We start from the raw sequence: 27,313 nt of genomic DNA, 5'->3' as shown, positions 1-27,313 counted from the left end.
AGATGTTTAAAATTTATTGATTGGTACAACTGCAACCGGAAAACACAATTAACATTGTTTAATCTCATCACGTTATAGCAGGATCACAACATCTCATCATGTCATAGCTGGATCACAATAAAAAAGAAAGAAAAAGAAAACCACTTGCTCGGAAAACATTTAAGAAATACCTGGGAAGCTCAAAGTCTTCGTCTCCGCATAGAAAATTATTGTGCAGAGATCACATGCTTGCTTGCTTTAAAAAAGGCAATACAGAAAAATAAAGATATTATAATAACCTGTGTATTGTTTGGCTAGCTACAACTATTGGCTACATATAGTGTTGAAGAACATAATTAAAGTCTTACACTTGCCACTACCACAAAGCAAGAGAAAGAGAGACTAAAATGGCGGAAACTGCAGTGTCTTTTTCGAGTCAACATGTGCTTCCAAAATTGTTGGAAGCTGTAAAGATGCTGAGAAATCTGCCAAAAGAAGTTGCAGAAGTTATAGATGAACTAGAAAGCTTTCAAGATTTCATCGATGATGAAGATAAAGTGGCTGAAGCTGAACATGATCACAATAGGCGCGACAGAATCATAAAAGGGTTGACGAGGCTGAGAGAAGCAGCTTTTCGCATGGAAGATGTAATTGATGACTACGTGATATGTGATGAAAAACAACCTGAAGATCCTCGATGTGCGGCTTTACTCTGTGAGGTTGTTGAGTTCATCAAAACTCAAATCCACCGCCTTCAAATAGCGTATCAGATTCAGGATGTTAAGGCACTTCTTCGTGCAGAAAGAGATGGCTTCGAAAACCGTTTTCGTACAGGATCAAGATCAGACGGTACTAGGGGAAATGAAAATTTCACATGGCAGAAACTTCGAATGGATCCTCTCTTTATTAAGGAAGACGAGGTTGTTGGCTTTGAAGAAGATATAGATACACTGAAAAAGTGTTTGACAGAGGGAAGAAAAGAACGCACTGTCATCTCTATTGTAGGAATGGCAGGATTGGGAAAAACCATACTTTCTAAGCAAGTTTTTGACAGGGTCCATACAGACTTTGAGTGCCATGCGTTGATCACAGTGTCCCGATCCTACACTGTTGAAGGGTTGCTGAGGGATATGACGAACAAGCTTTGCAAAGAGAGAAGGGAGGATCCTCCTCGGGATGTTGCATTTATGGATCAAATGTCGTTGATAAAAGAAGTCAGAAACCGCCTTCACAATAAGAGGTATGTTGTCTTGTTTGATGACGTGTGGAATGAAACATTTTGGGATGACATTGAATTGGCTCTAATTGATAACAAAAATGGAAGTAGGATATTAATCACTACCCGGGATCAGAAGGTTGTGGATTTCTGTAAGAAATGCTTATTTTTTGAGGTGCATAAGCTACAACCTTTAAGTAATTCAAAATCATTGGAGTTGTTATGTAAGAAGGCATTTGGGAATGGCTTTCATGGGTGTTGTCCAAAAGATTATGAAGAAGTAGGTCTGGACATTGTTAGGAAGTGTGGATGTTTACCTCTTGCAATTGTAGCTATCGGTAGTCTTTTGTATAGAAAATGTAAAAGTCCATCTGATTGGGGCCTTTTTAGTCAACATCTAAGTTTAGAGTTGGAGAGCAATTCGGAGTTAGACTGTGTAAAAAAAATTTTAAGTTTGAGTTACGATGATTTGCCACAGAATCTGAGGTCATGTTTGTTGTATTTCGGAATATATTCTAAAGATTACAAAGTTAAATGTAGTAGATTATTTCAGCAGTGGATAGCTGAAGGGTTTGTGAAACAAGAACGCGGAAGAAATTTAGAAGAAGTTGCAGAACAACAAATAATGGAGTTGATTAGTAGAAGCTTGGTACTAGTATCATCATTTACCACAGAAGGCAAAGTGAAAGCATGTCATGTTCATGACTCAATACATGAAATGATCCGTGAAAAAATGAAGAACACAGGGTTTTGTCACTATATTGATGAGCATAATGATTTTGAGTCAAGTGGTATGATTCGACGCTTAACAATAGCAACAAATTCCTATGATTTAAGTGGGAGTAGTGAAGGATCACAATATGTTCGGTCAATTTTTATTTTCACGAATGAATTGTCATCTGAAGGGTTCACCAGGTGCTTGCTTGCAAAATACACGCGATTGAAGGTGCTCATTTTTGAAATTGCTCCATTATATGATGTGCCTGAAAATTTGGGGAGTTTAATCCACTTAAAGTATCTAAGCTTCCGGAATACATCCATAAGAAGTCTTCCAAAATCCATTGGTGAGCTACAGAATTTGGAGAGCTTAGATGTACGAACAAATAGGGTGATTGAGGTACCAAAGGAGATTACGAAGCTTAGAAAGCTACGCTGTCTTTTCGGTTACCGAATATCTACCATTGAAGTGAAGGACAGTCTTGGAAAAATGACATCGCTTGAAAAGATGCATGAATTGAGAATAGATGAAGATGGAGTGGTGATTAGAGAGCTTGGAAAGCTAAATCAATTAAGGGATCTAAGGCTTTCTAATTTTATGGGAGATCATTCTGATGCTCTTTCTTCTTCGATAAACGAAATGCAACTCTTGGAGCGACTAGATATCTTCGTACAATATATGAGTGAACCAATTGACTTGCACATTACATCACCCTTGTATAAACTAAGGAAGCTTCACCTTTTTGGCATTTTAAAAGAGTTTCCAAGTTGGATTCCACGGCTCCAAAATCTTGTGAAATTGTCTTTGAAACTTTCCATGTTAAATAACATTCCATTGAAATCTCTGGGAAATATGCCAAATTTGTTGATCCTCTCTTTCGACTCCGGTTCTTATGAAGGAGAAACTTTACATTTTGAAAATGGAGGATTTCAGAAATTAAAGGAGCTACGGTTCAGAGCTTTGTATAATTTGAGATCCATCTTTATTGATAAGGGGGCACTGCAATCTTTGGAAAAGCTTCATATGTTTGATCTTCCACAACTGAAGGCAGTACCCTCTGGCATTCAGCACTTAAAAAAACTCCACGTTCTCGACATCTTTCATATGCCGACTGAATTTCACCAGAGGATTGAACCCGAAACAGGAGAAGACCATTGGATGGTCAAACACGTGGCCGATGTACTTGCTGGGTCTGATTTCAAGAATCAGCTAATGTACGATTTGAGTAAAAATATTTTTATGGAGGTACGTATCTATACATATCAAGTTGTGTTTTTTTAATCTTTAATACTGCTTCTACTGTTTGATATTTTAAAACCTATATTTTTTAATCTCAATGATTAAGAACATCTAATTTTAGTTCTATACAAATTAGCTTTAAACCTTTTTATATGATCCTTCACATCATACCAAAATGAATTAAATTATTTTTTTTAAAAGAATAAGTTGACGTGTTTGTAACTATAGGAACCAAGGAAGAAATTAAATCTATTATCTAATATATAACGTCTTCAAATTTTCCATTCCCTTACATAAAAATGAAACTTAATTTTATTTTCCGTTGATAGCAAACATTTAAATGTATAGTTTTTTATGTATGGGAGCAATTGATGTTGCATATTGCTTTTGGGATGATATTTGGGCATTTTAGGAGAAGTTTGCCTCTATTCTGATTTTTGGTATTTTGATGGACATGTCATATTCATACTATTGTGAAATGATGCACATCCATGTTGGTAAAAGTGATTTTTTTTCTTTATTTTTTCTTATCTTTGGTTTAAATTTTTTATTTCCTTTTTCATTAAATGATAAATTGTTTTATTTTGCAAAGGGAGTGGCCGACATTTTACGGTATATTGATGGGATCGAGGTTCTTGCATCGAGTGCCAGTGGAGTTGTTGGTGGGGATGATCCATTCCAGGTATATATTTTTCTTAAGGATTTGAGTTATGGTTATTGAAATTTTCTCGGAATGAGTTTTCACGTTTGATGCTACTCCTGCTCATTTTTTAGTTTGTGTTTCTGTTTCCTTCTGATAAGTGTAGGTGCGTTACTGTTTTAGAAAAAATTTCGAGTAAAAATTAGATTGTTGATTAAAGTTGTCCGGGTTTTTGGCTTAAAAGGTGAAGTCGTAAGTTATCATAAATCTATACTTAATGATAGCATTAAGGGTTTGATGTTTGTATAAGTTGTCGATTTTAGTAAGTAAACAAGGTTAACTGTCTTATTGAACGAGAGATTTCAATTATTTTAAAAAGTAAAAATATTTAATAATTAAATTATTTTTGATTGAATTCTCTTTTTTTAAGTAATATTCGAGTGAAGCAATTTAAATATCTTAAATTTAATTTTTTTATTTAAATAAAGCAATTTAATTTAATTTTATGATAAATTCAACTTTATCTTTGACTTTAACTTAACTTTATCTTTCAATTTTCTTTTTATAGTAAATTTTAATATTATTCTAATTATTTAAAATACTTCTTAAAATTCTTAAAATTCTTAAAATTCGATTTCTTTCTAATTTTCTATTCAAACATATTATTTTTCTTGAAAAAATTTTAAATTCTTTAAATCAATGAATTGTTTTTTTAAATTACTCCATCCAAACACATCAAGAATTTAGTGTACGTACAAGCAATCGGTTTTGTGAATTGGATGAAGGAATTGTGGTTTTGTTGTGTGATGTTTCTGTAACTTGTATGTTTATATATTTTGTTCTGCTTACTTTAAGAGATGCTCGTATTTCTTGGGGTAGAAGGCCACGGTGAACTTAGTAGAACTACCCATTTTGTTTGATTATCTTAATGATATTTTGATCATTTTTTTTAATTTATTTTTAGTTCACTATTCTAATTACTTTTTAATTATTTATTTTGATTTTTTTAGTGATGTGATAATCTAAGAGTGATTGAAATGGAGGGTTAAAAATAAATAAAAAAATATGGATCAAAATATCATTATCTTTTATCTTAAATATATTCTGGAATACACCACACAATTTGCAGAAATTTTCATGATGATTATGTTGGAAGAATTTTCATACCCTCCAATGTTCACTCTAGACATATCCTCTGATTCGATTTTTTATTGATCCTTAGCTTTTTACGATGAGTTTGCTGAGATTTTTGTGTGAAAATATTAATGCGTGCCATTTGAGTAATATCTGGAATAGTTTTAATGTCCTCTGAAGTTCTGGTAAGAGTTAGCATATATAAAATGTTTTCATTCCTTAGGATGAATCTATATTGAATTTCGGAAGTGAAAAAAAATGTTGAGAAGATCAAAACGGTGTTTTTCCGCCTTTTTAATCTTTCTATGGATTGATTCTTGGTCTCTATTCTTTTCTACAGATCAAATTATGAAGTGAATTTTTCAGATACATATTTACTCCGACCAGGTTGCGTTGGCGGCATTGGATTAGAAAATTTACCATTTTAATATGAAATCAGCTTCTTTAAATTTGTTCATTCTCGTATTCCGAAAAACTGTGATTGTTTATGTGCAAGTGTACTAAGTAGAATGATGAATTGAGTATACTTTCCTTGGGACTTGCATAATACTTGACAAATGCTCAAACATTTACCATCTAATCTGATATGCTTTTAGAAATTGGATCTATCATTCCATTGATTAAGACATGAGATTAAATTTCAATAGTTTGTCCTTAATTAAATCGGATCAAATCTATATAGTGAAATAATGATAACAAAATTTTAGTATTATCATTCCTCCATTCTTCCATATTTCGTTGGAAACATCACCTTTGGCGAAATTTATAGGATGGCAAAGTGGGTCAGTCTGATCCGTTTTGACTCGCAAAGTGTGGATTGGGTTAATCCACCTTGTAGTTTAATATCGTGTTCACTTTTTTGACCCGTTTTGTCCTGCTGGTTGGCCAGCAGGCCTGCTGACCCGCATTTTTGATAAGTAAAATATTTTTTTTTGTGAGGAGAAAAATAAAAACTTTTTTTATTTTTTTCAGAATAATTGATATCCATTTTCAATTACTTTAACTAATCAAAGACAAGAAACAATAATAACAAAGATTATAGTTAGAGTAATATAGCAATAGGTTACCCTACAAGACAGGTACCTAAAAATGTATAAAAAGATAGTTCATATTCAAGAACTAAAATCATTATCTTATATACAATAATTATACATAAACATACTAATAATAATAATAATAAGAAGAAGAACTTATAGAAACAACTTGATGAGTAATGTAAGAACTAAAAATTGACCAATGGGAGCCTACTCCGCCCGACCTTTAGTTCGCACGGGGTTCAGACCTATGCGGGGCGGGCTTGTGCAACCAGAACATCTGAACCTGTCCCGTGTTTTTTTATGCAGGCTTGCGGACCAGTCCGACCGAATTGTCATCCCTAGAAATTTATACAGAAAAACAAACAAACAAAGATTGTTGCAAGGAAGAGATAAAATGATGGACAAAATAAAAACAAAAGTATCATAAAAAGTTATTTTTCATTCTCACCACATTCTTACTTTTGAAAAATTATATATATATATATATATATATATATATATATATATATATATATATATATTTGGCACTAAAGAAAAGAAAATTATATCTTTTTAACATTAAATACTTTATAAAATGATCTTTTCTTTGTTGGATTTTTCTTTTAATTATTTAATTAATCGTTAGAATATGATGATACAAATGCAATTGACTTGACTCGTGGACATACATCAAAAGCTTTTATCTATTTTATCAAGTATTATTATAGAAATATTAAGTGAAAACAAAGTATCAACCTAAATAATTGAAAAAAAGAAGTTAAAAACACAAACTATTAGAATAAAATTTAATATTCTAATATTTAAAAAGATTAAATATATAATTTTAATTAAAATACTAAAAAAATGTTATCATTTACAAAGGTAACATTTATACATGTTCAATATAATGCATATTATCAAAATTAGCAACATTTTTATGTATTATTAGCATCATTTTTTAAAATGTTATCAATTAGCGTCTTTACTTACATTATAAAAATGTTACGAGTTTAGTTTTTTTCAACACTTGAAAAATGTTATCAATACATTTTTTAACATTTAAAATAATTTTACCCATATAGTTTCTAACATTTAAATAAATGTTATCAATTATCTAGTTTTGTAATAATTAAAAACTGCTACGAATTGTCTTTTTGTAACATTTTAAAATTTTTACTAATTTATCTATCTAGAAATCAGAATAGTACACATTTTGAAATTTTGATCTATCCTGTAATTTAAAAAAAAACACACACACACACACAAAACAATAATAAAGTTCAATAGTGAAATCTAAAGAAGAAACTTGACAAAATTTAAATAACAACAATTAGAAAGAAATAAAAAAGAATTCTATATAACACGTTATGATATAAAGAGCAAAGTAAACTAAAAAAGTTTCAACTCAAGAAGTTAGAATTCAAATGGACAACCCAAATATCATAAGTCAGAATTCAAAACTTTAATTATTTTGACTTGGGTCTTGATATTGGAAGCAGAATAAATAAATTGAAAATATAAAATGTTGGTACTATTTCAAAGATGCAAAACTTTGTATCATAAAATTTAGAAGAATAGGGTACCATAAGTTTAATCAATGCTAAATAACATTAAAAGCCAACTTTGAACATGCTAAACTCCAAGTGAACTGAACTAACACGAGTACCAATCAATTAAGGTTTGACTAGTTTAACCAATGCAAGCTTAATGTGAGCACAACCAAAATCATGAAGAAAGGGATTCACCTTTAATAGTACAAATTCTTCTTTAAAACTAACAAGTACAAAAAGTAGCAAAATACACAATTGTAATTGATCAAAGGTTTGGGCAAGAAAAGGTATATAGTACAAGACATTTATGATAGTTCAGTTACCTAAAACAAATTGTTATTGCTGGAGAAAGATCCACACTATTCAATGTTAGTAATGTAGGATGGTTTTGACCTAACCCATTAATCTGAAACAAGAACAACCAAAAACAATGTAACGGGTGAGTGTAGTGACATACAAATACAAATAGTTGACATAATGAGTAGATTTGCTACACTTAGAGAAAAGTTGATTGCATACCTGGGTAATGTAATGCCTAAGCCTCAAAAAAGGTTGACAGGGAAGTGGAAAAAAGTGGCAATTGGCTTCCAGTATGGGCTGGGGGTTCGAAGTTTGAAGTCGCGTAAGGGTTCACTATGAAGAAGTTTGTAGTTGATCTAAGTAAGCATAGTTGCACTGGTTATTTTTGGGATTTGATGGGTATTCTTTGTAGACATGTTGTGGCTGCAATTAACTACAAGATAGAAAATCCTGAGACGTACATTCATCCATGCTATAAAAGAGAAGCTTATCACGCTTGCTATAACCCAGAAATTACCCAATAAATGGACAACAACTTTGGTCCAAAAGAAATCAACTTGAACTACTCCCACCCATATACAAAACACCACCTGGTAGGCCCAAAAAACTTAGAAGAAGAGAAGCTGATGAACATGTTAGTCATTCGAAACTTTCAAAGAAAAATCTCATCATGAAGTGTAGCAGGTGCAAACAAATAGGACATAAAATCAGAAGTTGTAGAAGGGAGATGAGATCAAGAAAGGTAAGACATCGTGTTCTTTACTTTTTAATGATTTTTCTTTTACAAAATACAAATTTGAAAGTTGAAAACATACTGAATTGACAAGGAAACACACAACGGACTCGAACTGCCACTGGAGCTACCAACGCTAATGGACCATCAAACCAAACCTGTAGTAGAACGAGATCCACACCCATATTTGTAGCAAACGTGAACCAAGGAGAGAGAGCACCAACAACACGTGAAAATGAATGAAGAATCCTACTTTTTTGTTGCTTTATTAACGACATTTGTAATAGATTAAGACTTCTATAACATTAGGCATAATGATAGTGGACCACTATTTTGTTTTGTAGCAGTCGTACTTCAATAATTTAGCTAAAGTTAAGGACCACTTGCCTGCTTTGGAACACTTTTTGCATTATTGTATTCAATTCAAGGAAACACTTTTGCTATTGCTTTGGACCACTTGTTTTGCATTATTGATCAATGACGTTGGTGATGCACGGTTTGAATGAAACGCACATTTCTATTCCTTATTCACCATACATTGTATTTACCATTTTTTCAGTCATAATTTTTCATTCAAAATTACTTTATGATACTATGAAATTGGTAAAATAGGAGACCAAATCAAAAAATAATTCATGGAATCCATTATTACCAAACCTTTTCCAAACTGAAATATTTCATTCATAGATTATGCACATAATTATCAGAACTGATTACTTTTATATTGCTCTTAAAGTGCTTTATAAGCTAAATAAAAAATGTTATGGCAAATATCAGAAAGGTCATGGCAAATATCATATTCTAATACTTTCATATTCTCATATTCTGACCTGCAAAACACTTCCTCACGAAACTTACCTCACACAACATTAACCACAAAGTTTAATACATAAGTAATCACTACTACAACTAGCTAAGACATAACTAATTACAATTAACCTTCAACAACACTATAACAACCAAAACAACAGTTGCCACCCACGACAAAACAAATAAAAGTTGCAGAAATTTTCCAATTTTTTCTCTTGTTGCAATTTCCTCTTCAGCTTCTCATTTTTCTTTATCAAGTCCATTATAACATTGTCCTTTTCCAAACAACAACCTTTATCTTCTTCAACTATTTTTCCTCCGCTGGATTTAAATTCAGATTCTTTCCATTCAAATGTAGATTCCGACTCATTAACCCATTCAAAATAATTACAATGGGAATTGGATTGCACAAAAAAGGAAACCATTACAAAGAAACCCAAGTGAAGCTTGAGAAAAAGTGATGGAATTTGTCACTTACAGCCCAATTCCTACACCTCCAAAATAATTTGCCCTTGTTCACAGTACTTGCCTTTAGAAGCAACAATTTTTTCCCACACCCACACACTTTGGATGCTATTTATGAAGAGGACGCACAACTTTTCCATATTTTGGAACTACTACTCCTTTGCGTACAATCCAATCCTTTGCTTCTATTATTCATCACTGTAGAACGTTGAACAAAATTGAATTTTGTTGCCTAAGATTCGCTCACACCAACACGATATGCAATCTCTCCAACCTCTCCAATCCTGAAATTAAAATTTTAGGGTTTCATAAATTACCCACAAACTTCCTACCAAAAACCACGACTTTATTGTAACTAAAGAGAAACCTTTAAACGGGATCCTGACGTGGTCATCCGTTGGTCAGGTCTCAATTAATACTAATGAAATTTAAAATTGGGGACCAATTCCATGCAATTCAAAATGTCAGGCACTGAAATGGATCAAGCTTTAAATGTGGGACTAAAACCAAAATTCGTCGATAGTTGGAAGACAAAAAACATAATTAGCCCATATTTATTAATATAGGTTTTGCATGTGATAAGATTGAATGAGCAATGTAAACTGTTAATAAAGGTTTTCGTAAAGACTACCCAATAGTTGACAACAACAATGTCTACTCTAGAATTGAACTGTAAACATGTTCAATATTCCAGTAGAGTCTGTAGACAGGAATTTACATTTGCATATGAACAGATATCTAGACTTTTATGGACTAAAAATTTAGCTTAAATCTCTAGTACACGCTACACAAGGAAAATTCAGCAATCTAATCTACTTGCTATTAATTTTGCAACTTGGCAATCTAATTTAAAGAACCACACAAGATTAGAAGCAATTAAAAAGGGGAGAGGACGCGAAAATAATTACTTAAGGGAAAACAAAAGATAAAAATTATGCTAGGAGGAAAATAAACAGAAATGACTATGGTAAAAAATATATAGCATTATGACAAGTCCAAAAACAATTCATTAAGAATTTGCTAAAATTCAAGGGTGGTTTTCAAAATTTAATCAAAAGAGGAGGTGCAAATCAAAATTTGCAGATATGGTTCATTAAAAGGGCTACCTACATATACCACCTCAAATCAAACTTATAAGTAATTAACCAATAAGCCATTAGAGTCCATGTTAATGAAACAGAAACCAACTAGTTATGATGTACATGTTTTAATTATTAGCCATGGTTTTCTACTGAAATTACTACAACCAATATGTGATGGAGAAAAAAATTAAAGAATAAATCTAATTATTTTACATTCAAATTACTCATTTTTAATTTTACATTAAATGTTACAAAATTTTATTTTTCTAACTTATTAAAAAATATTACAAATTATATTTTTAACGAAATAAGTATACTGATATCAAAATTAATTTTAAAAAAACAAATATAATTACAATATTTTATTATCATAATTATAATATATTTAAATTATCTTGTTTATTATAATCACTCTTCAATTGTACATTTCCAATTAATTTATAAATATTAAAGTAAATATATTTTTTAAATTTATATTCACATGAATTTATAAAAAACAATCTAAATTTTTAATAAAGTAATTTATTATTAATAAATATAGAAATTATAAAACCAGAAAAATAATAATTTTAAGAATTCGTTTTTCAAAGAATAGGATTCTAACATCAAACAACCTGCAAAATTAAAAAATAAAAAACTTAAAGAGAGTTTAGTCTCTTGCAAAAAAAAGAAAAGAAATTGTACTTAAATAATAAAAAAGTCTAATTTGAGAAAAAAAAAGTAAAAGGGTCTAGTTTGAAAAATAAAATTAATAGTCTACCGAAGTTAATGAAATTAAAAAAAGGTCGATATGTGAGTACCCGCATATTTTTTTAAAATCCATGGATATCCACGGGTCTTCACGGGTATTACAAAAAGAAAAACTTAATATTTAACGACGAATTATAATTATAAATTCAAATAAAAATACAATGCATAACATTTATAAATTTCAAACAAAGTGTAAATAACCAATTTAAATAGTGTTGAATGACAATTTACAAATAATTGGAGATTTTTTAAAACCAATTGATAAAAAATAATCCATTGAAAATAAATGTGTTAATATTTTAACATTTTTCTTAATTTAAATTAGAGTATAGTGGGTATGAATATTCACGGGTACGGATACTATGATACCCGTACCTGCCCGTTAACATGCAATTATAAAAAATACCCGCACCAGTTATCCACATATATCTATTTTCAATATTCATTTCTTATCCGTTACGGATTTTATCCACAGATTTTTTCTTACATTTCTAATTGTGTTCCGTTTTTGAAAAAACGAAGAAACAAAACTCATGGTTGTTTCTTCTATTAAATTCTCACAATTCCATTTACGAAAAAGGAGGTAACTCTTTATTGATCCGTGTGATAGTAAATTATTAATTTCACAATATAATATTTTCATTTTGCTTGTTGTTTCTCGTGTAATTTTTTTTTTTTTGAAACATAAGAATTTGACTAGTTATATGTTGTTTTCGTATAATTAATTTAAGTGTTTCTTTTTCAATAAATATGTATATATAAAAAATTATTTTAGGAATATAAAATAATATATTAACTATCATATGTTTTTATAACCAGTACTTAACTGTAATTTATTTAATACATATTTCCCTTTTGATAATTAGGTCTCTCTTAAGATGCTTTAAGCCTAGATTGAAATGGACACCTTCATGCCAAGTTTATAAAAGTTGTGCCGAGGACAGACTCTCGTCAGAAAAGAATACATCGATAAGAAAACGTGAAGAGGATTGATACCTTGAAGGAAAAATTAAAGAGTAGATCCAAGTGGATTTAAGATATCTCCACCTCAATAAAAAAATTGTCTCTTAAAATATATTTAGTCCATGTAAGAATAAATAACATGTGATTCACCAGTGTTCAAGGCTTTCTTAGTCTCATCGAGCTCGACCAGAAGATTGGTACGTTTTGTTAAAAAAATTGTTTCTGCCGTGTATTTCAAGACACCTCTACACGGACTAGTTTTTAATTTTCAAACATCTGGATTAGGATTGTCTACAGTTTAGGGGTTATTTTTCGTATGGTTCTGGTGCCACTACATACATTTATCATTGAAGGCCCACATACACACTTGTACCTGTCTAGAAACATCACGTTGATACATTGCTGACGCGAGATTGGTGATATGCAGAGATGTAGAGTTGCGTCGTTTGGTGATATGCAGAGATGTAGAGTTGCGTCGCTAGAAAGCTGACGCTAGATTGGTGATGTGCAGATATGTAGAGTTGCGTCGCTTGGTGATATGCAGAGATGTAGAGTTGCGTCGCTAGAAAGCTGACGCTAGATTGGTGATGTGCAGATATGTAGATATGTAGAGTTGCATCGCCAAAAAGTTGACACAAGATTGGTGATGTGCAAATATGCAGATATGTAGAGTTGCACCACCAGAAAGCCGACGCAAGATTGGTGATGTGCAGATATGCAAATATGTAGAGTTGCATTGCCAGAAAGCCGACACAAGATTTGTGATATGCATATATGTAGAGTTGCGTCGTCATAAAGTTGACACGAGATTAGTGATATATAGAGATGTAGAGTTGCGTCACTAGAAAGCCAATGCCATAATAATGATGAACTGAAGTTGTTAACAGAATTGGTGAGGTCACTCCAAGATTGACGCCGGAAGAATCTTAGATTATGTAAATGAGATATCTTAGTTGTTATTTAAGAAGATTTTATAAGTATTTTTCGAAGAAGTGTTTCTCTTGTTATTTGTTAGATTATTTTTTAGAAATATTATTGGGTATCTATATATTTGTAGCAGTTGTAACCAATTTTAAACCTTATAAATAAGAGTGCTACTTTCATGATCAAGGATGGAAATAGCTAAAGTTAAAATACTTCTTTTTTATTGTTTTCGATCTATGGATATTTTACATCTGCACCAGAACAAGACTGTTGAAGGAGAATAGTGGTTTACAGAAGTATTAGCTTGTAAAGTCAAATGAATAAACAAACTGATATTAAAACAAACAATTTGAATAAGTTTTCTATTATTTTTTTCTTTGTACAAGTAGCATTGATACATACAACTAACATTGTTTAATCACATTTTCAATACTAGATGTTGTACGACAAAATAAAAAGGAAATAAAAAAAACCACAACATGCTGGCAAAACATTTAAGAAAGACTTTAAAAAGGTCAAAGTCTTCTTCTCCACATAGACAATGCACTAAATTTGTGTGAACACGAAATACGGTACCTAAACGATAAAAATAAAGAGGATATACTAGACAGAACCCGATAACCAAGACAAATTAGCGATGACTATTCTACCTAGATTTATTCCCTGTATTTGAGGTTCAAGAACATAAAGTTTTGCACTCACCACCTCCACAGAGCAAGAGAGATACTAAAATGGCAGAAACTGCTTTGTCCTTGGCTCGTAAGTATGTGTTTCCAAAACTTTTGGAAGCTGTCAATATGATAAGAGATCTCCCAAAAGAAGTTGACGACCTTACAGATGCACTTGAAACCTTTCGGTATTTCATCAATGAGACAGAAGAAGTGGTTGAAGCTGAAGAAGATAGCAATAGGCGTGATAGAATGAGTACAAGGTTGATGAAGATGAGAGAAGCAACCTTCCGCATGGAAGATGTCATCGATGACTATGTGATATGTGGCGAAAACCAACCTCAAGAAGATCCTCGATGTGCAGCTTTACTCTGTGAGGCTGTTGAGTTCATCAAAACTCAAATCTCTCGCCTTCAAATAGCACACAAGATTCGAGATGTCAAATCACTTGCTAGTGCTGCAAAAGATGGTTTTGAAACCCATTTTCCTTCAAAAAAAAGTCCAAGCAATTCTGAAAGAAACCAAAACGGCAATTGGCAGAAACTGCGAAAGGATGCTCTTCATGTTAAGGAAGATGAGGTTGTGGGGCTTGATGGTCCAAGAACTATATTGACAAATTGGTTGACAAAGGGACGAAATGGGCGCACTGTGATTTTTGTTGTAGGCATTCCAGGAGTTGGAAAAACCACTCTTGCCAAGCTAGTTTTTGACAAGGTCCGTAACGACTTCGACTGCCATGCATCAATCAGAGTCTCTCAATCCTACAATGTAGAAAAACTGTTGAGGGATATGATTCACCAACTTTGCAAGGCAAGTAAGGAAGATCCTCGACGGAATGTTTCTGAGATGGGCCAAGCTTCTTTGATAGAGGAAGTAAAAGATCTTTTGCACAAGAAGAGGTATGTTGTCTTGTTTGATGACCTATGGAATGAAAATTTTTGGAATGACATTGAATCTGCTCTAATTGATGATAACAATAAAAGTAGAATAATAATCACAACAAGGCACGAGGAGGTTGCGGTCTTCTGTAAGAAATCTTCTTTTGTTGAAGTGCATAAGCTAGAAAAACCTTTGAGTGAAGATGAATCTTTCAGATTGTTCTGTAGGAAGGCATTTATGTATGGTTCTTCTGGAGGCTGTCCAGAAGAACTCAAAGACACATCTCTTGAAATTGTTAGGAAGTGTAAAGGTTTACCTCTAGCAATTGTGGCCATTGGTGGAGTCTTGGCCCAGAAAGATGAAAACCCACATGAATGGAAACTGGTTAATCAAAATCTAAGTTTGGAGGGGAATTCAGAATTGAACATTATAACAAAAATATTAGGCTTAAGTTATCATGATTTACCCATAAATCTCAAATCCTGTTTATTGTATTTCGGAATGTATCCGGAAGACTGCGAAATTGAATCAGATAGGGTGATTAGGCAGTGGGTGGCTGAAGGATTTGTCAGACATAAAACCGGAAAAACATTAGAAGAAGTTGCAGAAGAAGATTTATTAGGGTTGATCCGTAGAAATTTGGTGCAAGTATCTTCATCTAGCATTGATGGGAAAGTTAAAAGATGTCGTGTACATGACTTAATACATGACATGATCCTCAGAAAAGCGAAGGATAGTGGGTTTTGTGGGTATATTGGTAGAAATGATGAATGTGTGTCAAGTGGGATTGTTCGACGTCTGATAATTATTGCAAAGGATGATTTAATTGGAAGTGTTGAAAGCTCACTCATTCAATCAATTGCTATCAATGAAGGAAGGAGTAGGAAATTGACTGAGAACTTCGTATTGGAATTCCTTGGAGATTACACGTTATTATTGAGTGAGGACTTGGTATGGAAAATCCTTGAAAATTACACGTCATTGAAGGTACTTGACTTTGAAGGTGCTCCTTTACCTTGTGTTCCTGAAAATTTGGGGCATTTAATCCACTTGAGGTATCTAAGCTTCAGGGGGACGGGGTTAGAAATTCTTCCAAAATCCATTGGTAAACTCCAGAACTTGGAGACCTTGGATATACGGAAGACAGATGTGCATTATATTCCAAGGGACTTTTACAAACTCAGTAAGTTACGTCATTTTCTGGCTGACAAAGTATCTAAAATTGAATGGAGGTATATTGGAGGCATGACATCCCTACAAACGATACCTCCAGTGTCTAGATGTTATCATGCAGATGACATTGGAGAGGTAGCGAAGCTAAAGCAGTTAAGGGTTCTGAGGGTGCTTGTTTCAGATACAAATCTCGTGAAGAGTCTGTGTTCTGCAATAAATGAGATGCAACAGTTGGAGGAACTACATATTGCAGTAGATTATTATATCAGCGAAGTGATTGATTTGAACATTACATCACCTTTGGCTAGACTTAGGAAGCTTTTCCTCGACATGAAGTTAAAAGGATTACCAGATTGGATTCCCCAACTCCAAAAGCTTGTGAAATTGAGCTTGTGGCGCACTGGCTTAGCTAATGATGAGTTGCAATCACTAAAAGATATGCCTAGCTTGTTGGTCCTCCACTTATGGTTCGCTTTAGAAGGTGAAACTCTGCATTTTCAATGTGGAGGGTTTCAGAAACTAAAAAAACTGCATCTCAATTATTTGAGTAACCTGAATTCCATCCTTATTGATAGAGGAGCACTGCATTCTTTGGAACACATGAGGTTAAAAGGCCTCCTTAAACTCAAAACAGTACCTGATGGCATTCAACACTTGGGGAATCTGAAACTTGTCGAACTCACGTCTATGCCAACTGAATTTAAGAAGAAGATTGTTCCCATTGCAGAACAACAGCACTGCGTCGTACAATATAAGACCAGACCTAGACTATCCGCTACATGGAAGAAACATGGGAAATAAAAGGTGTGCTTTCTCTTCGTCCTATTTATAGCTTTGCACAAGAATATATATGGACTAATTCCTTTCCATAAAATTCAAGATGCAACAGTTTTCTAATCTCTAAAGTGGTTCATTTTACCTTTTTATTTCTATTTTCTGCTATCCGAAATGTTTGGGAAAGCTCCAAGTGAAAATTTAAGCAGCTGTTTCTAATATTACTGATTTCAGACACTCATCATTATAAAACTAGAAATTAGAAAGATACCTCTCACATGATTTTGGAAAAATAACATAAATATTGGTATGTTTCATTGAAGCAATAAAGAAATAATTGGTCAATCTTGATTGATCTTACTAATATGATTTCGTCAGAAAAGCACTTTGCAGATAGTTCTTCTATTCTATCTATTAACTTGTTTCCATTTGTCTAACTTCATGTGATGAATCTTATAATCCCCTGAAATTGTAATGAAAACCTTGTCCTCACTGTGTCTTTTTCTTTCTTTCTTTATATATATAATCATGCAGGAAGATATTCAAAATTGTTAACAACTTACGAACAGAGAGAGAGAGAGAGAGGAGTTGTTGTTTATCTGAGTTTTGAAGAATGAGACCCTATATATCATTCTCATTACGTGCTAGCACAACGGCTTGGTAAAATGGCAAGTCAATTCTTACAAGTTACATATGCGTCCTGCCTCCATTTTTTGGCTTACTTGTAAGTTGTTATGTTGTAATGTCTCATCATTTATTATTTGATCACCTCTGTATACAGCTTGAACTGTAGAATATTCTCCGGCACCATGCAATATTTCAGGTTTTTTTGTTGACATTTGGCATGTGCGCGGTAGCAAGTTAATGATTGCGCACAAAATGTATGCTATGCACATTGCGTTTTGGATAAATAAAGGAAATGGATTTTTCTAATTGCTATATTCCCAACAGTTGTGATGTGTAGTCTTAGTTAATAAATTCCTTTAGTTTTGTAGTCTTCAAGTATGATTTAAGCTTAGTTTTGTTAATCCATGTTGTTAGTTTAAAATTTTGTAAGTGGGTAGCTGAAACTTCAGTTTATATTTGGAATGTCATTGAAATAAATTTTTTTCTTTTTGCAACTATCATTACTAATTAATTGCATCTCGTATTAATATTCAGCGTATCCATTAAATAAAAATAAATTAAATAATCGATAAAATATTACTTTATAACAAATCAATAAATTTAATTCAATATTATTCTATTTTTCTTAAAAAAATAGAAAAACCAAAAAAATTTATTAGTTTCTTTTTATTTTAAATATAAGCGTAATAAATATTGAAACATTCACTTAAATAATACACTATATTTGATTTAATTTTTGTATATACTTTTAATAGCTTGTATTGTCATAACAATATGGTATCATATTTTTTATGTATTAGTGTATTATTAATGTTTGGTTCAAAGAGTTGTTTCTTGATGATTTTTTATTCTTTAAAGAACTCTTAAGTCAACAAGTCGACCACTATCCTTCAACAAGAAAAATCTATTTAATAATGGGAAAATTATTTTTTATCAAAATTTTGTCGACCATCTTTTAACAATTCACATGTAACAACAAAGAAATATTTGATGTGACTTCGAGAAGAAAAAGATTTGGTATGTTGAAAAACAAATTTTTTGAAATTTTGTAAAAAGAAAAGTTTTTCAAAATATCGTGGTCCTTAATAATAAATCTTTTTGTTTACAAGGATGTTAAACACAGCAGAATAGAGAAATATATTTGTATGTACTGTGAAGTCATCTTTTATTAACGGAAAGATCGACTTTTAAAGCCATACACAGCACTTACAGATTTTAACTCCACTCCCACAATTTCATGCTAAATCAATGGGTGAGTACTGACTTAGACTTCAAACGACTATCCCTAATAAATATCACATTAAATAAATTTATTTGATCACATAAACAAAACAGTAACTGTATAAAACAAAATATCTTCTAAACTAACCAACATTTCCTCTTTTAAACTAAACACGTTACGTTATGATATATAGTTTATATTTGAAGCTTCAGTCATGCCTAGCATACATCTAGCATACATCGAAGCCTTTCAAATTGATCCAGCTTGAGGGGCTTAGTCATAATGTCTGCAACTTGAACTTCTGACTTGTAGTAACTCAATTTGACAACTCCATCTTTCACCAAGTCTCTTAAAAAATAGAACCTTATATCAATATGTTTGTTTTTTCCATGAAAAACAGGATTTTTGGATAATTCTATGGTTGAGTTGCTGTCACACAAGATTAACGTGCACTTGTGTTCCTTAGGATCAAGTTTCTCCAATACTCTTTTAATCCACAGACATTGACAAGCACAAAATGCAACTGCTATATACTCAGCCTCCTCAGTTGTAGATAATGTAACTACAGGCTGTTTCTTCGAGGCCCATTAAACTGCTCCAAAACCAAAGAAAAACACACATCCAAAAGTACTTCTTCGATCATCCAAGTCTCCAGCAAAGTCGTTGTCAGAATAAGCTACAACATTAGTGCTTCCACCACCTTTCTTGTAGAAGATGCCCAATTTGGTAGTACCTTTTAGGTATCTTAATATGCATTTTGCTGTCGGCCAATGAGATTCAGAAGGACAAGACATGAATATGCTAATTAAACTTACTGCATACACAATATCTGGACGGGTTGCAGTCAAGTACAAAAGACTTCCAACGAGTTGCTTGAACATAGTTGAATCAACTGTGGCTCCTCCATCATTCTTTGATAGTTTTGTACCCGAGACAATAGGATTTTTTACTGCATTACTATTCTCCATGCCAAACCTTGTTAGAATCTCACGAATATATTTTCTTTGACAAATGAAAATACCTTCTGAATTCTGCACAACTTCTATTCATAGAAAATACCTCATTCTGCCTAAATCAGTCATGTCAAATTCTAACATCATTGATTCTTTAAATTCATCACACACGCTCCAATCATTTCCAGTATAAATTAAGTCATCAACATAAAGACTTACAATTAAAATTTTACCTCCTTCCTTTGATTTTGTGAAGAGAGTGTGCTCACATACACACCTTTCAAAGCCTTTACGAGAGAAATAGCTCTCTATCATGTTGTACCATGCTCTTGGAGCCTGTTTAAGGCCATACAACGCCTTTTTTAATTTGTAAACTTTGTCTTCTTTCCCTTTCTTCAAAAACCCAGTGGGCTGTTGTACATAAATATCTTCTTTAAGTTCTCCATGAAGGAATACACTCTTCACATCTAATTGATAAACTTTCCAATTATAGTGGGCTGCCATAGCAAGTATAATGCAAATGGTATCAAGTGTGGCCACAGGGGCAAACACCTCTGTGTAGTCAACTCCATATTCTTTAGCATATCCTTTCACCATTAATCTTGCTTTAAATTTGTCCACTTCACCATTTTCTTTGAACTTTGTCTTGAAAATCCATTTAACTCCAATGGGCTTCACTCCACTCGGTGCATCAACCAATTCCCAGGTTTTATTTTTTTCTATTGACTCCATTTCTTTCATCATTGCATGTCTCCATTTCTTGCTTCTAGCGGCTTCTTCAAATGGCATTGGATCAGTATCAGTTACTATCATCATAACATTTAAAGTATCTTCATCAGACAAGCCTTCACCACTTTCATAATCAAGCATCCAGTTGGGTTCTCGTCTATTTCTCCTAACCCTCCCTTCAATTGGATTGTCATGGGCTTGTGGTTCACCAATACTTGTATCAACTCTGTTGGAATCACCAGGATGTGTAGCAGCCTGCATGCTTTCATCAATATCATTATTTTCATCAGCTTCTTCATGCTCTTCACATTCAGTTTCAGCCTCTACATCTAAAGCATCTTTTGTTGTATACTCTTCATTTTTCTCCCAACTCTAATGCTTTTGTTCTTCAAAAATTACACCTGTGCTGATGATGATTTTTTGGAGATTGGATCAAACAAGCGATAGGCCTTTGATTCATCACTTACTCCCAACAGGATACACCTTTTGCTTTTGTTGTCTAATTTGATTATGTGTTGATCTGGTATGTGAACATGTGCTACGCATCCAAAGACTCGAAAATATTCCGCTATAGGTTTGACTCCACTACATGCCTCCTCAAGGGTTTTATCTGGTACTGCTGCAGTAGGACACCTGCTGAGAACGTGCACACACCACCTGGCAGCCTCTGCCCAAAATATCTTTGGAAGTTGTTTCTCAACCAATATGGATCTCACCATATTCATTATTGTTTTGTTTTTTCTCTCAGTCACTCCATTTTGCTGAGGGGTGTAAGTTGTTGTCAATTGCCGTTTTATGCCATGAATCCTACAGAATTCTCTAAATTCATTAGAGATGAATTCACCACCTCTATCTGTCCTTAAACAAGTGATATACATTCCAATTTCTTTTTCAACACAAACTTTGAAATTTTTAAACATAGAGAATGCTTCTGATTTTTCATGTAAGAGATTAATCCAAGTCTTACGAGAGAAATCATCAATAAAGCTTAAAATGTACCTCTTGTTACTGATTGAAGTGGGTTTGATAGGCCCACGTATAGCTGCATGCACAAGTTGAAGTTTGCTTGATGCGCCCACCTACTTTTCTTTGGAATAGAGTTTCGACGTTGCTTTCCTTCTAAGCACTGTACACAAAGTTCCTTTGGAGTCGATATAAAAGGTAGCCCATTGACCATCTTTTTCGAGGAGAGTATTTTCAAGCCATTATAGTTAAAATGGCCAAATCGATGATGCCAAAGGTGGGATTCATCTGTTGATTCTAGTTGAAGACATGTAGAATTTCTAGGCATCAAAGTAGCGATCACTGAACACATCCTATTGCTACTCATCTTGATTTCCATAATTTGACCACATTCAGGATGATGAACTCTACACCTCCCATGCTCAATTAAAATGGTGAGTCCTTTTCCTTGAAGTTGCCCTAAGCTTAAGAGGTTGTTCTTAAGATCAGGAACACAATAGACATTTGAGATCACATTTGTAATGCCATTAACATGCAGCCGAACATTCCCTTTCCCCATCACAACCATTCTGGTATTATTGTCGAGCTTTACCGTGTGTCTAAAGCTTTCATCTATGTCGGCAAACCAATCCTTGTTTCCACTCACGTGATTATTGCATCTAGAGTCAAGAAACCACTCTTCTTGTGTGCCTTGTTTCAGATCAACATAGGCCATTAATAAGATCTCATCTTCCGCTTCCTTTTCATCTTCATCATGTACTTCAACATAATTGACCTTCTTTTTCCAAGTGGGACATTCATACTGAAAGTATCCCATCTTGTGACATTTAAAGCATTGAATTTCAGCTTTGTTGAAGAATTGCATGCCTCTTCCTCTCCCTTGACCACTTCTGCTGAAATTTCTTCCACGTTCCCTTCCTCTTCCTCTCCATCATTTGTCTTCATTGGTAACTTGTAACACATTTTCTTCTTCTTCTTGACCGTTCATTCGTTGCTCATGAACAAGAAGACTACTTTGTAACTCATCTATTGTCATAATCTCTAAATTGTTGGACTCCTCAATTGAGCAAACTACACAATTAAATTTAGAGATCATGGACCTTAAGATTTTTGCAGTGATACTGTTTTCACCTATATTCTCACCACATGCCTTCATACTTTTAGCAATCTTGAGAGTGTGAGCAAAATAGGAGTTGACGGTCTCTCCTTCCTTCATCTGTAACATTTCAAATTCTCTGCGTAATGCTTGCAGCTGTGCTCTTTTAACCCTTGTAGAACCTTGGAATTTTTGTTTCATTGAATCCCAAATATCCTCAGAGGTCTCGTCATTAAGAATAGTATCCAAAATCTCACGATCAATAGCCTGATAAAGATAATTTTTATCTTCAAATCTTTCAGTTTTTGCTCCTCTAGAAATTTAGCGTCTTCCGCAGAAAATGCAGCTCCATCCACTACTTTAGCGATCCCTTGTTCCACCAAATTCCAATATTGTTTGGAACGTAAGAAATTTTCCATTAATTTCGCCCAATGGTCATAATGACCATAAAATTTTGGGATCGCAGGTTGCACTTACTTGTCGGTGTTGCTGTCTGTCATTCTGTATCTCACTCTCTTCAATATACTCACAACGCTCTTTCTACACACTTCCTCATCGACTATTTCTCTGACACACTCAAGGAAATATTGGATCAGGCCCCTAGGTAGGAGCTATGATACTAATTGTTAAACAAAGCAGAATAGAGAAATATATTTGTATGTATTGTGAACTCATCTTTTATTAACAGGAAAGATTGGCTTTTAAAGCCATACACAGCAATTACAGATTTTAACTCCACTCCCACGATTTCATGCTAAATCCATGGGTGGGTACTGACTTAGACTTCAAACGACTATCCCTAATAAATAGCACATTAAATAAATTTATTTTATCACAAAAACATAACAGTAACTACATAAAACAAAATATCTTCTAAACCAACCAATAGAGGACATCCCTCGTCTTGGTACTGGTGACAGTGCCTATGGGATTTTTTAAACTTTCAGAAATAATCTTGAGTCAAAGTGTGGCAGTGTTAGGAACGGGACCACTCTTGGCCAAGGTTTTACTCTTGTCGACATGGCAAGGGATCTTCTTATCAAGTTTATATGCATTCCTGAATACGTGTGCTTCTTATGTTGGACCCTTTCTTATTGATATCCTTGTTCAATGTTGGTGTTTTAATAAATTTAAATGTATTAGCCGTTGTGGGTAACTAGCCGTCGTAAGAAACTAGTCGTTGGGTGGTTAATGTACTAGGCATTGGATAGTTAATGCACTAGCCGTTGGGTAGTTAATGTACTAGTCGTTTATAGTCGTTGGGAGTACAACAGATGAAAATTGTAAGCATATAAATTGTATTGTTGATGGCATGAATAAACACAACGAAAAAGTGAATAAGTTTTCCATCCAAGAGCCTCTTTCTCCTAACAAAGTGATATCAAGAGATAGGTAGACAACCAAGGAGTTAGAGAAAGCTAGGTTGTTCTTGAGTGTTAGAGAGAGTCAGTTGCCCGAGTGAAACAAATAGTAAGAGAGAGTGATAGCCAACAATATGTCCTTACCCCAGTTGACACAAAAAGGCAACTACGATAAGTGGAGTATGCAGATGAAGGCCTACCTCGGATTCCAAGACGTATGGGATGTAGTTGAAAGTGGTTTCGAAGAGCCAGAGGATTCTGGTGAACAGACAATCGTACAACGTAAACAAACAATACAATTGCACATTAAATATTTGTTTGATTCATCATTAAACTTGATGCCCATGGAGGACATGCAATCAACAAAACTTTCATCATCATGCCATTGAATTCAATTAAAGCATAAAAGAAAAACATTAAAGAAACATAACAATGAAATCCCTAAAACTTATAATTAAGGTTTATAAATTTGGGAAAGAAAATAAATTTCAAAATCCCTGAATCCATAATTAGTGTTTATCTTAATTTCAAAAGTCCCTAAAAACATAATTAGAGTTTATAATATCATAAAATCCCTAAATCATAATTAGGGTTATGGCATAAAATTCTTAAATTCATAATTAGGGTGTATAATAATTTTAGGAGAACACAATTTGGGAAAAACATCATAACTGGAGAATCATAAATCTAATAACACTGGCTCTGATACCACACGTAAATTAATTTTGTAGTTTCCATGTAATTTATACTTGATTATAGAAAACTACTATAGGATCTTAAGATTCATGATTCTCACATGTTCACGCAGATAATCACACATTCATGCTCATAAATCATAATAGGATACTAACCTTGATCAATGAGAGATTCAATAATAATGCGTTCTTCAATATATGTTCTTCAATCTCCTTTTCCTAATCTATCTATTTGTCTCCGTTACTCCTCTCACACTTTCTTTCTTGATGGCTTATTATGAGAGAACCTTATGACCAGAGACAGAACCCTAATATCTGTTTATAAGCCAATGTCCATAATAACCAATAGGTCCTTATATTTTATTAAATCACAATTATGCAATCATAATATTTTAAATAAGTCACATAATAGAATTAATTCGTCAATTAATTCTAACACCCAAGTTGTGATGTGTAGTCTTAGTTAATAAATTCCTTTAGGTTTGCAGTCTTCAAGTATGATTTAAGCTTAGTTTTGTTAATCCATGTTCTTAGTTTAAAATTCTGTAAGTATGATTTAAGCTTAGTTTTGTTAATCCATGTTCTTAGTTTAAAATTCTGTAAGTGGGTAGCTGAAACTTCATTTATATTTGGAATGTCATTGAAATAAAGTTTTTGCTTTTTGCAACTATCATTACTAATTGCATCACGTATTAGTATAGAAAAAAAAATAAAAAATACCCTTTTTCATTATACTTGCAAATGAAGAAAAGAAAAGGGTTAAATTATGCCTTTGACTCCCAATTTTGTTAAGAAATCTCAATTAGATCCTCTCTTTTTTTATACATCTCAATTTGATTTTTATTTTGAAAATTTTGATGCAATCAGAAATCCTTTTGTACTAACAACATTCAATAGGTGTCACTTGTCTGTGTGTAGGGATGTCAAAAAAATTCGTACCCGCGAATATCTGCAGATAAAACTCATAATGGGTAGGATATGAATATTGTAAATGGATATCCGTAGGTAATGGGTACGAGTATTTTTTATACCCCCATGTTAACGGGGCGGGTACAGGTATCATAGTATTTGTACATGTGGATACCCGAACCCGCTATAATCTAATTTAAATTAAAAACAATAAAAAACATGATTAAAATATTAACATATTGATTTTGAATGAGTTATTTTTTTATCAATTAGTTTAAAAAAAATTCATTTCTTTGTAAACTGTCATTCAACATTATTTAAATGGGTTATTTGGACTTTGTTTGAATTCATTTCTTTGTAAACTGTCACACCATGTGTCATTGCCTTAGTCTCAATTTGGTCATTGTATTTTTATTTTGTCTCAGTCCTAATTTTTGTAAATTAAGCAATTGTGTTAATCTCTAAACTGAAATAAAATTTAATTTTAATATAAAATATGTTTATTAAAATTTATATTTTTATAAAATATTTTTAACAAGATTAAATTTATTTAAATTTATATTTTACATTGAATTTTAATTAAAATTGTTTTTAAATTTTAAATTTATTTATTTTAAATTGCTATAAAATTGTTTAAAATTTATTTCAAAAAATTTAAAATAAATTCTAAATTCTAAAATAATTTCAACTAACAAAATTAATTCTAGCAATTATATTTGCACCGATATTTGATTATTGTTTTTTTGTTAAATTTGTATTTCATATAATTGTATATTTTTAAAATGTATAAAATTCTATAATTTCGATACAAATGTTTGAATTGGTTTAAAAATAATAATTTTAAATATTTAATTAAAATTTTAAAATAATTTTAAATTTTAAGAGACTTTAAACTAGTCACGATTGGCCAAAGCATGTAATTAAGGTTAAAACTCAACCCAATCAATTAAGTAAATTAAAGACTTAATTAGTCCTTTAATTTCCACTTTGGTTAGAAAGTTTCAATTTGATCCTCGCTAGGGATGGTAACGAGGCAGAGACGGGTTTCATTATCCCATACCCATGAAAAAAAATTCATCATTCCCATACCCAAATTCAATGAATATCAAACTTTTATCACATCCATATCCTAGTGGGTAACGGGTATATACTTGTATCCATATTTGTACTCGCTTTCTTATTGTTTCGATATTAATTAATTTTTATAAAATAATAAAAAATTACGATAAAGGAAACATAATATTTCAAACATTCAATAGTAAGAAGATGATTGTTTATTCGATTATCAAATATTTAGAAAAAAATTATAATTGTATACATTTCAAATTAGAATACCAAATAAAATTTCATGAGAACAAAAATATATATTAAATTTGCAAACATTAATAAAACCTAGTTGATAAAATTTAAAAATATTTTTTTTAAATGTAGAAGGAAAACAAAATTCAAATTAAAATATTTTTTAAATTTCTGTTTACTTCAATTTTTTAAATTCTAATGAATCTCCTTTTTATACATTAATAAAAGTTATAATACATCACTTGATCAAAATCACACAAAGAACAAAGAGTAAACTAATAATAATAATAATAATAATAATAATAAAATATTCACGTAGATCTTGTATCTTTTGAACTTCAATATATGTTGAATGGTGATAAATAAAATCATGGCAATTATCTGTCACTGCATTCCCACATGTTTGTTCGTAAATCTCCACTTATTTGTCACTACATGGTTAGCAT

At 32.3% G+C, this 27,313-nt stretch overlaps 2 protein-coding genes across 2 annotated transcripts; both read left to right on the top strand.

The window, feature by feature from the left end:
- The first annotated feature begins 327 nt into the window (after positions 1 to 327).
- LOC114188642 (disease resistance protein RPM1-like) lies at positions 328 to 5,537 on the top strand. Its single transcript, XM_028077211.1, has 3 exons — positions 328 to 3,158; positions 3,745 to 3,834; positions 5,267 to 5,537. The coding sequence occupies exons 1-3, from the start codon at positions 387 to 389 to the stop codon at positions 5,276 to 5,278; spliced, it is 2,874 nt and encodes a 957-aa protein (XP_027933012.1). The 5' UTR covers positions 328 to 386; the 3' UTR covers positions 5,279 to 5,537.
- An 8,473-nt stretch (positions 5,538 to 14,010) lies between these two features.
- Positions 14,011 to 17,946, top strand: LOC114186942 (disease resistance protein RPM1-like). The gene is made up of 2 exons (XM_028075023.1): positions 14,011 to 17,043; positions 17,548 to 17,946. The coding sequence occupies exon 1, from the start codon at positions 14,251 to 14,253 to the stop codon at positions 17,038 to 17,040; it is 2,790 nt and encodes a 929-aa protein (XP_027930824.1). The 5' UTR covers positions 14,011 to 14,250; the 3' UTR covers positions 17,041 to 17,043; positions 17,548 to 17,946.
- Positions 17,947 to 27,313: the final 9,367 nt, after the last annotated feature.

This window comes from Vigna unguiculata, chromosome 6, assembly GCF_004118075.2.
Source record: "Vigna unguiculata cultivar IT97K-499-35 chromosome 6, ASM411807v1, whole genome shotgun sequence".
Classification (NCBI taxonomy): Eukaryota; Viridiplantae; Streptophyta; class Magnoliopsida; order Fabales; family Fabaceae; genus Vigna; species Vigna unguiculata.
Note: the sequence above shows the minus strand (reverse complement) of the source record. Positions and strands in the feature narration are given on the sequence as shown.